Consider the following 12,539-nt stretch of genomic DNA (forward strand, 5'->3'; position numbering starts at 1 on the left):
TAATTGGTGTATTATTATGCAGTTATTGATAGTTTGTGATTACAGGAGGTTAAAGGAAATCCTGACATTTATCAGATTTGTGACCGATTATAAAGGAATGGTTAAACATTTTCAGACACATGTTTATTCGCATTTCTTGCCAAGAGTTAGATGAGAAGATCAATACCACTCGTATTTCTGTCTGTTCAGTATGAAGCTACAGCCAGAAGCCGGTTAGATTAGCTTAGAGAGTGGAAACCGCTAGCCAGGCCCGGTCCAAAGGTAACAAAATCCACCTACCCTAACAAGTTATATCTCGTTTGATTAATCCATACAAAAAACAAAGTGTAATAATAAGTGTAAGGGGAGTTATTTGTTGCATTATTTCTTGTCCGGGACACGTCTATCGTTTTTCCACGCACACTGAGCAGAGCTACACACAATACAGCCTTTATGCTAGATGCTCAAAGTGTTAAGTAATTGCAAGATGAGGGCCAGGCTCAATTACGGAGCAACAATTTAAACCACAACAGGGTTTCCTTCAACTCTGAATATCCAAGTTACAACCTAAAAAGAAAAGAGACAGAAATCTAGCCTATTAATAGAAACACGAGACAAGAATAATAACGTTTAATGTGTCAGTCATTAGAAAAAAGTACTAAAATGTCTTGAGATGTAGTCTCTTTTTTTCAAGTTGTTCCATTTCCTTAGAATAAACATTAAAAGAACTCAAAGTCTCTGGTGAACAACAAGAAAAACAAGCTGACAAATTCCTCAGAAGAGGTTTTTTTTTTTTGTCTTCCTCGGCTGTGATAAAACAGTAACCTAAAAACAACAAGGACTGCCGACAAAAGCCTCACGCTTTGTGTGTCTGTGAACAGCGCCGTCATGACTCAGTGTTTTTCTGTCAGCGTAGTGTCACAGCCAACGCCAAAGGGCCCGGGCCTCTGAGACACAAAGGCCCAGAATCAATGGAGCTTTGGAAAAACTGATGGAAAACCACTAGCTGATCACTGAGAGGGACGAGGGGGTAGAGGAGGGCTGGCTGAACATCAACACCCAACATCATCACCTTATCCACCAGCAGCAGCCACCGCCGCCGCCGCCACGGTCTGCCCTGTCCCCTTTTCTACATCTGATGGGCAAAACAAGCCTCCGGAGCTGCAGCAGCCGAGTCAATACCACTCTGAATTCCCTGAAACCACATCCAGAGCCAACATGTACAGCGGCACAGATCAAAAACAGCCACACACGCATATCTTCCTTGCTAATGACTGTACACAAAAAAGAAAACGGGAAACAGGACTACAGGCTGCTCTTTCTCTCAACTCACTGACTTCAAACTGTAAAAGTGAAAAGGCTATTCACAGGGCAACAAAAAAAAAAAAAAAAAAAAAAAAAAAAAAAAAAAAAAAAAAAAAAAAAGAGCATTCACACTCAGCCCCTGAAATTTGCATTTTAAAAGCAAGCCGGCTTCCTCATTTGGTTGATTTAACAAGGAAAACAAGACTGTCAATCTCAGTTGCATGACAGCCAAGCAGCATGAACTGGAAAAATCGCATTCAACTTCTCTAACAAACATTCAGAAAAACACCATTACCTGGAGTTTTCAGCATACTGTGTTCAAATAGGACAAATGTTCATCTTAAAAGCGACCAAAATAGTCAATATACTTGTTTTTTTGTTTTGTTTTTTTAACTGAATAGGCTGAACAGAAATGATTAAACTCAACTCTAACCCAGATATAATCTTCCTTTTAGACTTCATGTTTTGATTTTAACAAGCTTTATAGTCCAAAGCTTTCATTTAAAATGTAAGTGGAGCAGTCGACGTAGAGCTGAATCATCTCCTCCACTGCAAAGGCATCCCACTAAAATAATAAAAGCTCGACTCTATATGGAGAACACATGCTCCGTCCCAGCATGCCCCTCTTCCCATTTACACAATTAATACTCAATCTGTTGTGCTTCATGAATTTGTAAACGAATTCTGCCACAGCGTGAGTGTATAGCAGAGGGGAGGGAAGAAAGGGTGAATTACCTTCTGAAGGCTGTTTGGGTTCAGCTGCGTCTTGTCTATTATCTTAATTGCCACCTGTGGTGAGAGAAAAAAAAAAAAACAGCATTGAAACTGAGCTAAATGAAACAACAGCAGAGGAGAAGTGTGAAAAAGAGGAAGTGGAATATGACACAGAAATCAATAAGCACAAAAACAACCACACAGAAGGAAATGGAGACTAAATCTATATTTTTCAACGAGAAAATCATCATTTAAAGCTGGGGGAAGGCAACAGTGGCAAGCAACTAGCAAGAGACAGCTAGATTTTTAAAGTATCCAACCAAATAAAATACCACTTCCTTCCTTCAGGCCTGCCTCTAAAGTCTCTCCTTTAAAACACATGTCCATGTGCAGTGAGTGCACACAAGTAGGCCAGCAATCATTTAGTTTAGTGTGTTATCTGTCAGAGCATTTGATTTATTGATTTCTGTCAGGATGTAAAGACAATTTCAACAACTATAATCCAAAAAAAATGCTTCTGAAATAAACTGCTTACTCCAGCTTTAAAGACTTTAAAACCAATCTGAGCAATAAGACAGTTTCAACTTCCTCCTTGGGAAAAAAAACAAAACACAACTACAGGATAATTAACGACAGAATCAGGTGGGGATTGAGTGTAAAAAGAGCACCATAGTTTCATTCAAACGTCAAATGCTGGGTTAGGAAGAAACCTGCTCTTTCCGTTCATCAATTATGAACAAATCAAATGCTCAGCGGCTCTCCCTGAAAACATCCATTACTGCCACCAAGGTTTAGAGCAATGAATCTGTCTGTATGTGGAGCTGGTAGGGCTCGGTTTGAAATGCACCTGAAACCAGAGCCAAGACTACCCAGGTTTTGAGAGATCAAAACGATACTTTTGTCGATACCTTAAGTTAAGAAAAAGAAACATGTTTTTTTTTTTTTTTTATCTAAAATCCTTCATTTTACATTAGAAAAGAAGTTCTTAAATGGTAAACACTGTCCAAAAACAAGCAGCCGTGTAAGAACTCTGCCAAAATACAAAAGGTCAAAAATTTGCAGAATTCTAAATTGAATCAGGAATCCAAGAAGAATTAGACTGGTAATTCAATGCCAGCTTTTGGTACTTGACAGTTTTCTCACTTCACACAAAAGAAGTATTGGCTTGTAAGAACAACTGAATGTCATCCCAGAAGCGTCATTCCCCGGCAAACATCTCGGAGATGAGCTTAGAGGGAGCGATGTGTAGAATCTGCAGTGAAACAGACTTCACCCCGTGATAAAGTTAAGATGGTCTAACTTATTTATTAGGCGTTTCCCCCGTATATTCACCGCCCAGCTACATTTATAGGAAGTAACTTAACGTTAATTAGCAGCATGTCGTTACTGCCTGCTTGTCCAGTGTTAAGAACATCAGGGACAAGCTTAAGAGTAAACTGGTGCAGAACTCTGTCCTGTACACATACTGTACATCCTGATGGCTAAATTATATTTCAGTTTTCAGATGAGTCTGAAAAACTGGTTGGTTGGAAAAAGAGGAGACGCTGGTGACCATGGAGGAGCTGTGGTTAGGGATGCAAACTAGTCGACATTTAAGCTAATGAGGAGACATTTCCTTTGGATTTTAATGAACGAAATGCTTGCTAATTCTACAGCACGGAGAGAATAAAAGATTCATGTCACAAGCTGTAAATTAGGACACAAGAGAAACATGAATAACCCTGTTTATAATGATTCTGAAGTCATATTAACGGGGTCACTTTTTTTTGTATTTGCAACAGGAAATGTTTTTCATATTAAGTTTTAATATTTACTGAACTTAAGTTGTTGCATTTTCAATGTAAAGACTTATGTAGGATCTTTTCATTCTACGTATGCTGTAAGGGAAAGATTATCCACATCTCACGTCATTTTAATTTACCTGCTTTGTCTCTTTAATTCCCAAACCCCAAGAATATTCTACACCTGATTTCTAAGGTTGCTGTTGTTTTGGATATTCAACTTCATGGGTTTATTAATGCGTGATTATGTGGAAACACAAATTTAACAGGATTCTGAAGTTTCTCAGTTGAACACCTGAACCACGACAGCTGGTGTCTGTGTCCGTCTCACCTCTCTGCCGGTGAGGATGTGTCGGGCCAGTTTGACCTTGGCGAAGTTGCCCTTGCCGATGGTTTTGAGCAGCCGGTAGTTGCCGACGTGGGGCTGCTGCGGCTCCTCGGAGCTGCGGGGTCGCACGCCCGTCCGGCCCGAGCGTGTGCTGATGTCCGCACGGCCATTAGTGTGAGACGTGTGCTGTGGAAAAAGACATTATTTTAGACGAGTGCAGGTTGTTGAATTGTACATTCTGTGAAACATGTAATCAGCGGTGACTCAGGTTGACCCACTGACGTATCTACTTTAACTCTGTAGGGAAAAAAAACACAAAACACTGATATTTATAGTTCTGCATCCTGACAAGGAAAGAAAGCTTTTCTTCCACCAGCCACAGATGGCTGATAAACTCAGTATCTTCCAGGCAGTTCACCTTCACAAAATATCAGCGCCTCAAAAATAAAGGAAGATATTACAATACTTGCAGGCAGTTTTTGACCCATTTCGAATCTTACAATTTTGTTTATACCATTATTAAAATACTAATTCTGTAATCTGGATAATAATGTTTAGTCGACTAACCGTTTAAACATTTGGTCTATCAAACGTGAGAAAATAATAAGTCCTAGGTGACATTTTCAAAACGCTTGTTTTGTCAAAACAATAGCCGACAACCCAAATATATTCACTTTACTATCGTCTAAGACCACGACAAGCACAACATTGCAGATAAATTTTCTGTTTCAGCTCTAAAATTACTTATTTGCAATGCAAACTGCTGGATAAATAGTCAAGTTACAGTGGTAACCGTTGTGCAACAATGAAGACAAACAGATTAGGAACATGTTGTGCAGCTTATGGACGTGTGCCCACTTGATTTTTGATTAAAATCAGCTTCAATTGTCCCACCCAGAAAGGAATGAAAAGACTTGCCCAGTCATTGGCTGCCTCTTAATAATGAAGGTCATGTTCAAGTAAGAAGACCTGACAACTAAACCGAAAAAATGTGACCAGGTTGAAGAGCAGGAATCTGTCCACAACAACTTGTTCCAGATACTCTTGCTCTCTCTCGAGTCGTCCCTCAGTTTCTTGTTTTGAACAGCAGCTTTTTAAGCAGGTTAGCTGCCATAACAGCAGCTAACACAAACAACCACAACAGAAACATTACCTAATGTTAAGTCTCTTTAAGAGACTGCATTGTTGAAATGAACACCCCTAAACCTACAAGGTGAAATTAACATCATCTGGCTGGCAGCTACTGTCGATGTCATTTCCTGTGGTGGGCATGCAGACTTTCTGAAAACAGGATGTGCACCAGAGCACAAGGACGTTACTGAAAGGTTAAAGGGTCAGTGCATAACAGCAGTCTGGTTGAATTACGGTTACGATGCAACCAAGTTTGTAACCAACCCCCCACTTAAACCATCTTGTCTCAGGATCAGTTTAGTTAGTAGATGGAAGTTTAAACAATATTTACACTTATTAAATATCTTGCATTTGTTGTGTGAAACGTGTTTATTGCTAATCTTTTTGGCACGTTGACTGACACAATCAGATTGTCTCTCTGTATTGTTTGAGGGTGTAAAAAATATGTAAGAAGATGTTAAAGAAATATATTCAGAGAACAGACACTTAACTCCTCAGGATACACACTAAACATTAAGAAAATCAAGTGCCTGCTGGACTCCATAGTTAACGTGCAAATAAAAGATTAACCTCTCGGTGCAGGAGGAAGTCTGGTGTCGTGACTTTGTGGTGCCCAGTTCTAACAGCACCACCAATGGAGGGATTGATTTTTATTGGGCGCTGCAATAAAAAGCACCTCTGTGTCCAAACAACGATCTGCTAGATACTCGGTGCGGCCTCGGTATCGACCGGTGCCTCATTAGCAGTGGCGGTGCCCTCTGCCCCGCCCGGTTCTACCCGTCCCCTCCCCTCCCGTCTACAAACCTAAATGACCCCATTCACGCTGGAGACAATGAAAAGGACGATGATGAAGTAGGAAACTTAACAACAAGAGTTTAGACTTTCATGCAAAGCTAGAATTTTTACATAACAGCAGAACAGAGGTAAGACAGGAAAGGCAAGAAACATTATCTGTACTTTATGTTTTCACTTCACTGTGCACCAATCCAATTAAAAAGATTTATAGTTGTCACATAATTCTTTAAGATATTGCGCAGATATTACTCCTAAAATTAAGATTATTTAAGATTATAATAACAGAGATACCCCCACAGAAGACAGAGTCACCATTAGGTAGGGCAAGGGCACAATACAACTTAACACCACAGAGATACCACAGGAGATATAAAAAGCCATAAACCACAATAAGGTCACTTTAAACTTGTTTCTAAGCAGCACACACACTTTGAGGAATATTTTAGGACTTCTACAGTGATAGCAGAGGAGATAAAAATACCATCAACTAGGATAAGGTCACTGTTGAATACCACAGACACACCGCAAAAAAAAAAAAAACCCACCTGTGAGAACATTAAAGCATTTTCCCCCCTTCAACAATATCATCCGCTACTAACAAAATAAAAAGGACACAGAAGAACTTGTGTATTTTTTTTAAAAACCACCATTTCACCAGGTAACTTCCTGTAATAAACTTCCTGTAAGATAAAAAAAAATCCCTGTTTAATTTGATCCTTTTTTCAGTGGTTACTCACGAGGCTGCGGTGTCTCCTGGCTCCCTGGGAGCCCGTCATGTTTCAACAGGAAAACACAGAACACTGGTGATGCCCATAGAGTGTCCCACAACACCAGACTTTCCCAACCCAGAGCCCAGATAACCACAGAGAGACCAGAGACACAGGAGGAGGAGGGGGCAGGCACTGATCTCAGTTAAATCAGGGTGACACACCGGAAACCAAACCTTATCCTTTCATATTAAAAGCATTTAGTCAGCTGCTTTCACTGTGTTTGGGTGATACAGTCTAGTATCTCATTCTGAATGACGCTCCAATGCAGTGTGATGCTAAAATTGCCTGCAAAGTATGTTTTACATACACCTTTAACTTCTCTATATTCTATTTAGAGCAGCAACTATTTCCCTAGGCATTAACCCCACTGATGCCGTTTGTGCGAATAGCTCTTACTAGTATTTATTGTCACTTGTGGATCTCTTACTGGATGCTTGTTGTTCCTCAAATGTAAGTCGCTTTGGATAAAAGCATCTGCAATTGCTGTTGATTATTATCCTGATTAATCTATATAAAACATAAAAACAAGCATCACTACTGCACAAGATGTCTTCATCATGTCTTGTTTAGTCTGACCAAAAGCCCAAAACATACTGAATTAACTATTATTTAAATAAAAATATTTTTATCAAATAATGAATATATTGTCATTTCTTCTGTTTTTATTACTGCCTCTACTGGTTCCAATTAGTGCATTTGCAGCTACTGAAGTGGCCTAATTTCCCAACAGGGATCAATAACATTTTCACATCTTATTACCCTCAGTGCTCTTATTTGTGCAGGATAAGTTATCTGCAGCTGACTCTCTGCTGCTACCGTGATGAGTCATGAGATCCTGAAATCACATGTTACGTGGGGGAAAAACAAGGACTGTATGTAAAGATGCCACAAAATGGGAGTCGAGTTGAGTATGAATTTATACAAACCACTGAATCCAACAGTGGTGCATCCCAAACAGAAATGCAAAAATGCTCCCAAAAATGAAGGATGCATTAAGAGACAATATAAACCAGCTGTTGAACTTTTATGTAATGTAAATTTGCAGGTTAGAGGTAGATCATATAGTAAGAAAATGTATGTACAGTGGTTCACATTGCTCCACTTCCTGTAATAAGAGTTAACGTTCAGTAGCATTGAATGAACTAATCAATCATCAAGTATTAAATCAATTCATCGTGAAATCATTTACAACACTATGGTGCTAAGGATTTGCTACTTTATTATTTTCTATCATTGTTATTTGAATCTCTTATATAGTTTTTGGACTATTTGTCTGAATAAAATAGCAATTTAAAAGATGTCATCTTAGGTTTTGGAAAACTAACAGGCATTTCGAAGTATTTTCTCACATTTAAAAAAAAAAATAGATAGATTACTCTGTAATGCGAATAATAGTAGCAACTCTGATGAAATTAGAATATAACAAATATTGATAGATTATTAAAATAATCTTTGGTAGCAGCCCTGATATTCTTTTGTTGTTTATTTATATATTTAATTAATTAAAATGTATTCGAGTTTGCTTGTTTTGTTTTTTTGCTTTGGCCAGAAAGTCATCATTTTGGTAAATTTAATATATATATTTATATTTCGTTAGTTTAATTTTGAAAATCCTAACCGGAAGCTTTAATTATTACATTGTCACTACCTTGACAACGTTCTTTCAGACAGGATATTCTATTCGTCACGAAGAGGCGGGACTAACGGAGCCCATATTTGGAAGCTGAACGGTTGAAACCTTTGACTGACAGCTGGGAAAGCCAATGGCGAGCCGGAACAGAAACTACTGTTGCCTGCCAGAACCAGCAAGCAAAGTACTGTAGTTTTGTTCGTGGTTGGGCCTAAATATCCCGACTATATCTTAATTACCAACAGAACAATCAAATCAAAGCTATTCACTCGCCGACGAAAATATAATTTACATGTATATAAATCCCAAAATAGACATGGAATAAAATTAAAGGGCGTGCTTGACGTAGAGGATATGCTTGTTTACGAATTAGAAGCAAAGTGTGAAACAGTTGGCTATTACCCAGTCCAATAATGCAATAAAACGCCCTTAAAATCAGCCACAGCATCAGTAAGACATCCACCTCCTTCTAGTAGCATTTTAGGAGCAATGAACCAAAGTGCAGCTAGCTAAATAACCCAGCAAACAGCCCTTTATACTTACACTTTCCGTCACCTTCTCGTTGACCGTAGGCAAAAGAGGTTTTGTTGACATCTTTTATTCTTCCTTCTTCCACCGCCAGCCGCCGTCTGATGTCCCAAAAATCCACAGACACCTTTCTTCAGTCCGACAGCCGAAAAAACGAGATTATTGCTCTGCTTTGCAGCTCTCTCTCCGGGGGAACAGTCTCAGCATGGATCGTGACGATTTTTCAACCGGACGTGTTGGAGCCGAGCACCTGAACTGTTAGGGACCGAGAAAGAAATTCCTCTAAACTCAAGCGCATAATAATAAATCAAATTTTTTCCAGTATTTACATGGCACCGTTCATGGCCTGTGTTCAACAACTCGACAGGCGAACCACACCGCTATCCGTTAGTGTTTGAGTCAGTGAAGCTAACTCAACTAACGCTCAGGCGCTGTGTCGGTCGCCACTTTCACCCCCCCCCCAAAAAAAGATATCACACCAGGCTTTTTTTTTTTTAAACCCACAAAAATAGCTGTGTTTAAAAACAAGCCATGGCGTCGATATTTCTTGGTAGGATTCAAACGGTTTGAGAGGCTGAAATACTCGCCGTCGACTCGGTTTCTTCCATCTCCGACGGCCCAAAGTGAAGCTGGTCTGTCTGTTTTAGGTGGGACCAAAATGGCTACTCAGCGGCTGGGCTGGATTAAGCTGCCTTCACGGACCCCTCCCAGGCTCCGACGTCAGAGTTCTTTCAAGAGCAGTCGAAAAACCAACTGTTATTTTTACTTTTATTTATTCAAGGGAACTTCATTGAGAGGAATCCTTTCTTCTGCAGGAAGACCTTAATCATATTCACACCTGGAACCTGCCCAGTACAACCACTGTCTGATCTGCTGGTCACTGAGCAGCATTACTGGAGCAGATGGGGTTAAGGGCCTTGCTCAAGGGCACCTCAGTGGTGGTAAACGAAGGAGGGCAAGCATGTTCATTTTCCACACCAAGATATATCCAGCCGGTCCGGGGATCGTGCCAGCCGCCTCCCGGTCACAAGCTCGCTTCTCTAACCACTGCACGAAAAGTAGCAAATGTGCAAAAAATACATAAATATTGTTATCTAAATGTTTTTAAAGTATTCACTATGCTACTTATGAGCCCTTCACATTCGTATATTATTCAGAAATCAGAATCAGAATCAGAATCACTTTATTGATCCCCAAGGGGAAATTCTTGTCTCACAGTTTCTCACATTGCAAATCAAAGAATGAAGAAATAGAAATAATTAGAAAGTTGGTAAATATAATATAGATTAAAATGCAATGAGAATTGGCGCTAAAACGGAATTGAATATAAATATTGTGTTAATTTTAAATTCATAAAATTACATCCTCTCCCCCTATGATATGTTTGCACAACACAAACCCGAAGTAAAGCACAGGTAAATAACTGCCACACTCTTTTACGTATAGCTCTGTTATTCTTTTATAACTTGCAAATCTGCTCATTCCATGTTTATACATATTTAAAATTTATGTTTGTCAACTGTATGTTTATGTCTACGTGCAGCACCTAAAGTATACAATATAAAAGTAAATATAAATATGCGTATGGAAAATGTACAGTATTTTACAGTGGGCTATTTGACAGGAGTGTAATGGTAAATAATAATAAATACTAGTAATAATAATGAGTATAGATAGGGTTGGATGGAATGTATTCAAAATCCTGCAGGATTGATTGATTTATTATAGATATTATATTATTCTGTTATTATTACTAACGTTTACATCTAAGAGCATTTTAATGTTGTACACTGTTAATGTGGAACCAATTTGAGATGCTTTGTATATGACATTAGTAGTAGCCTATTGTACTACATTATATCATATAAACTTATCATGTTTATTTAATGTTTAAAGTAACTGTCAAAATTATGTGTTGAAGTAAAAAGAACATTTCCCTCTGAGAGGGAAAGTAGCAGAAAATGGAAATACTGATTTATATCAGTACTGATGAATATTGATTTATTCATTCTGTACTGTCGAATATAACGTAAAGCGACTAAATTCAAAAGCAAGTAACTTTTCATGTTTGTGAAACTATGCAGTACATGTATGCGACTTGAAAAAATTTACTATTTATCATAATCCGAATTTTCCCTATTTGATAGATTTGAGGGTAATTTTCTTGATTGATTGTTTGGTCTATGTATAAAATGTCAAAAGTAATTGAATAAATCTATGTCTGTATTGTAAATTGAACAATCCTATAGCTTTGCTGCAAATCCTACCATTATAGAGAAGTAGGAAGCTTACTAAATTACCTGAATTTATTGATTCATTTTCTGTCAATCAACTAATCAATATAATCGTTGCAACTCTAATCAGAATCAATTCACTTTACACATTCTAATTTAATATGACTCCATTAACAAAAGTTTCTGGTGGCTGTTTTATTGAAGAAAGTAAGTTGTTGCTGCGACAGGTGAAACACATGCAGCCTATAATTGATTAATTAGAGAGAAATAAAGGTACCTGACCAACTGTGGCCTTTCATTTCTGCATTTCAGTAATCAGCTGATAAATAAATGAGAGATAAAACACCTTATTTATTGACATTGTTGTTTTTTCGAGGGGGTTTTGGGAACAGATTGGACAAAATGTAGTGATTATTTTGCTCATGATGCAAACTGAAATCCAAAGATAGAGAAAAGAAAAACAAAATCAATGAAATATTCAGACATAGTTGGATAAAACAGTTAAACATATCAACAGTTGCTGGAATAAACAAACCAGTTAAAACATATTAATTGATAAAACTTTTTTTGATAAAGTTATAAAAAAAGTTATTGACAACTACATTTTGATTTCTCCATTGCTTTTTCTGTCTATTCAGGAGGTGGGTCTTAAATTTAAGCCAATATCTTCCAAAATGTTACTGAAACTGCTATTGATCAGAGTTTAATTCAATGTTTCTAATCACCAATATAGATTTGAGTGCTCTCTGATCAGAGCCAGTGCAGCAATCGCCTTATTTTTAGGTTGGTTTCTGCTACTAAAGTCACACTTACATGAATAAGAACCAATAAGATCCAGGTCCAGGATTCAAACCTGATTATATAAGATAGTAATATAATAACTGTTATAATGGATATTGGTACGGTTTTAATGATTTGAGGACGAGTTAAAGATTATGCACACATTTTACACGATAGGTGTTTTTGAAGCTGGTTCTTATATTTGGGGTTTAAAAACGATATTGAAGAGGTCAACATCTTCAACCTAGTCCAGCTGCCCTTGATTTTATCCTTCCTTGGATAACTATGACCTGGATGACTGAAAACCTTTACAGACATGTGTTGAAAAGATTTATTTTCCACCAGAATTAAATACCTGACCATAATATGGGTGGATAAATATATCCACCTATACACCTACCAGGCAGGCAGAATACATAATTAAAATGTGAAATTAACAAATGGTTGTTTGTTTAAATTAAATAATTAGAAAAGTTAGTTTTTTTAATGGCTGGTTAAAATTGCCTGACCTGGGTGTAGTTGTGCTGGGGCAATTAAGACTCCTGATTTCTACAATCCTACAGT

The 12,539-nt window shown here is 38.0% G+C and overlaps 1 protein-coding gene across 1 annotated transcript in view; it reads right to left on the reverse strand.

Moving 5' to 3' along the window:
* Positions 1-9,620, reverse strand: part of LOC119910977 (MAP/microtubule affinity-regulating kinase 3-like) — a 58,670-nt gene extending 49,050 nt beyond the window's left edge. Inside the window, 3 exon segments of the mRNA XM_038729849.1 lie at positions 2,020-2,073; positions 4,111-4,293; positions 8,977-9,620. Coding sequence (XP_038585777.1) covers positions 2,020-2,073; positions 4,111-4,293; positions 8,977-9,027 — 288 coding nt within the window. The 5' untranslated portion in view covers positions 9,028-9,620.
* Positions 9,621-12,539: the final 2,919 nt, after the last annotated feature.

This window comes from Micropterus salmoides, unplaced genomic scaffold (genome assembly GCF_014851395.1).
Source record: "Micropterus salmoides isolate LMB-PRFRI ecotype aquatic unplaced genomic scaffold, ASM1485139v1 Ms_hic_scaffold_19, whole genome shotgun sequence".
Lineage (NCBI taxonomy): Eukaryota > Metazoa > Chordata > Actinopteri > Centrarchiformes > Centrarchidae > Micropterus > Micropterus salmoides.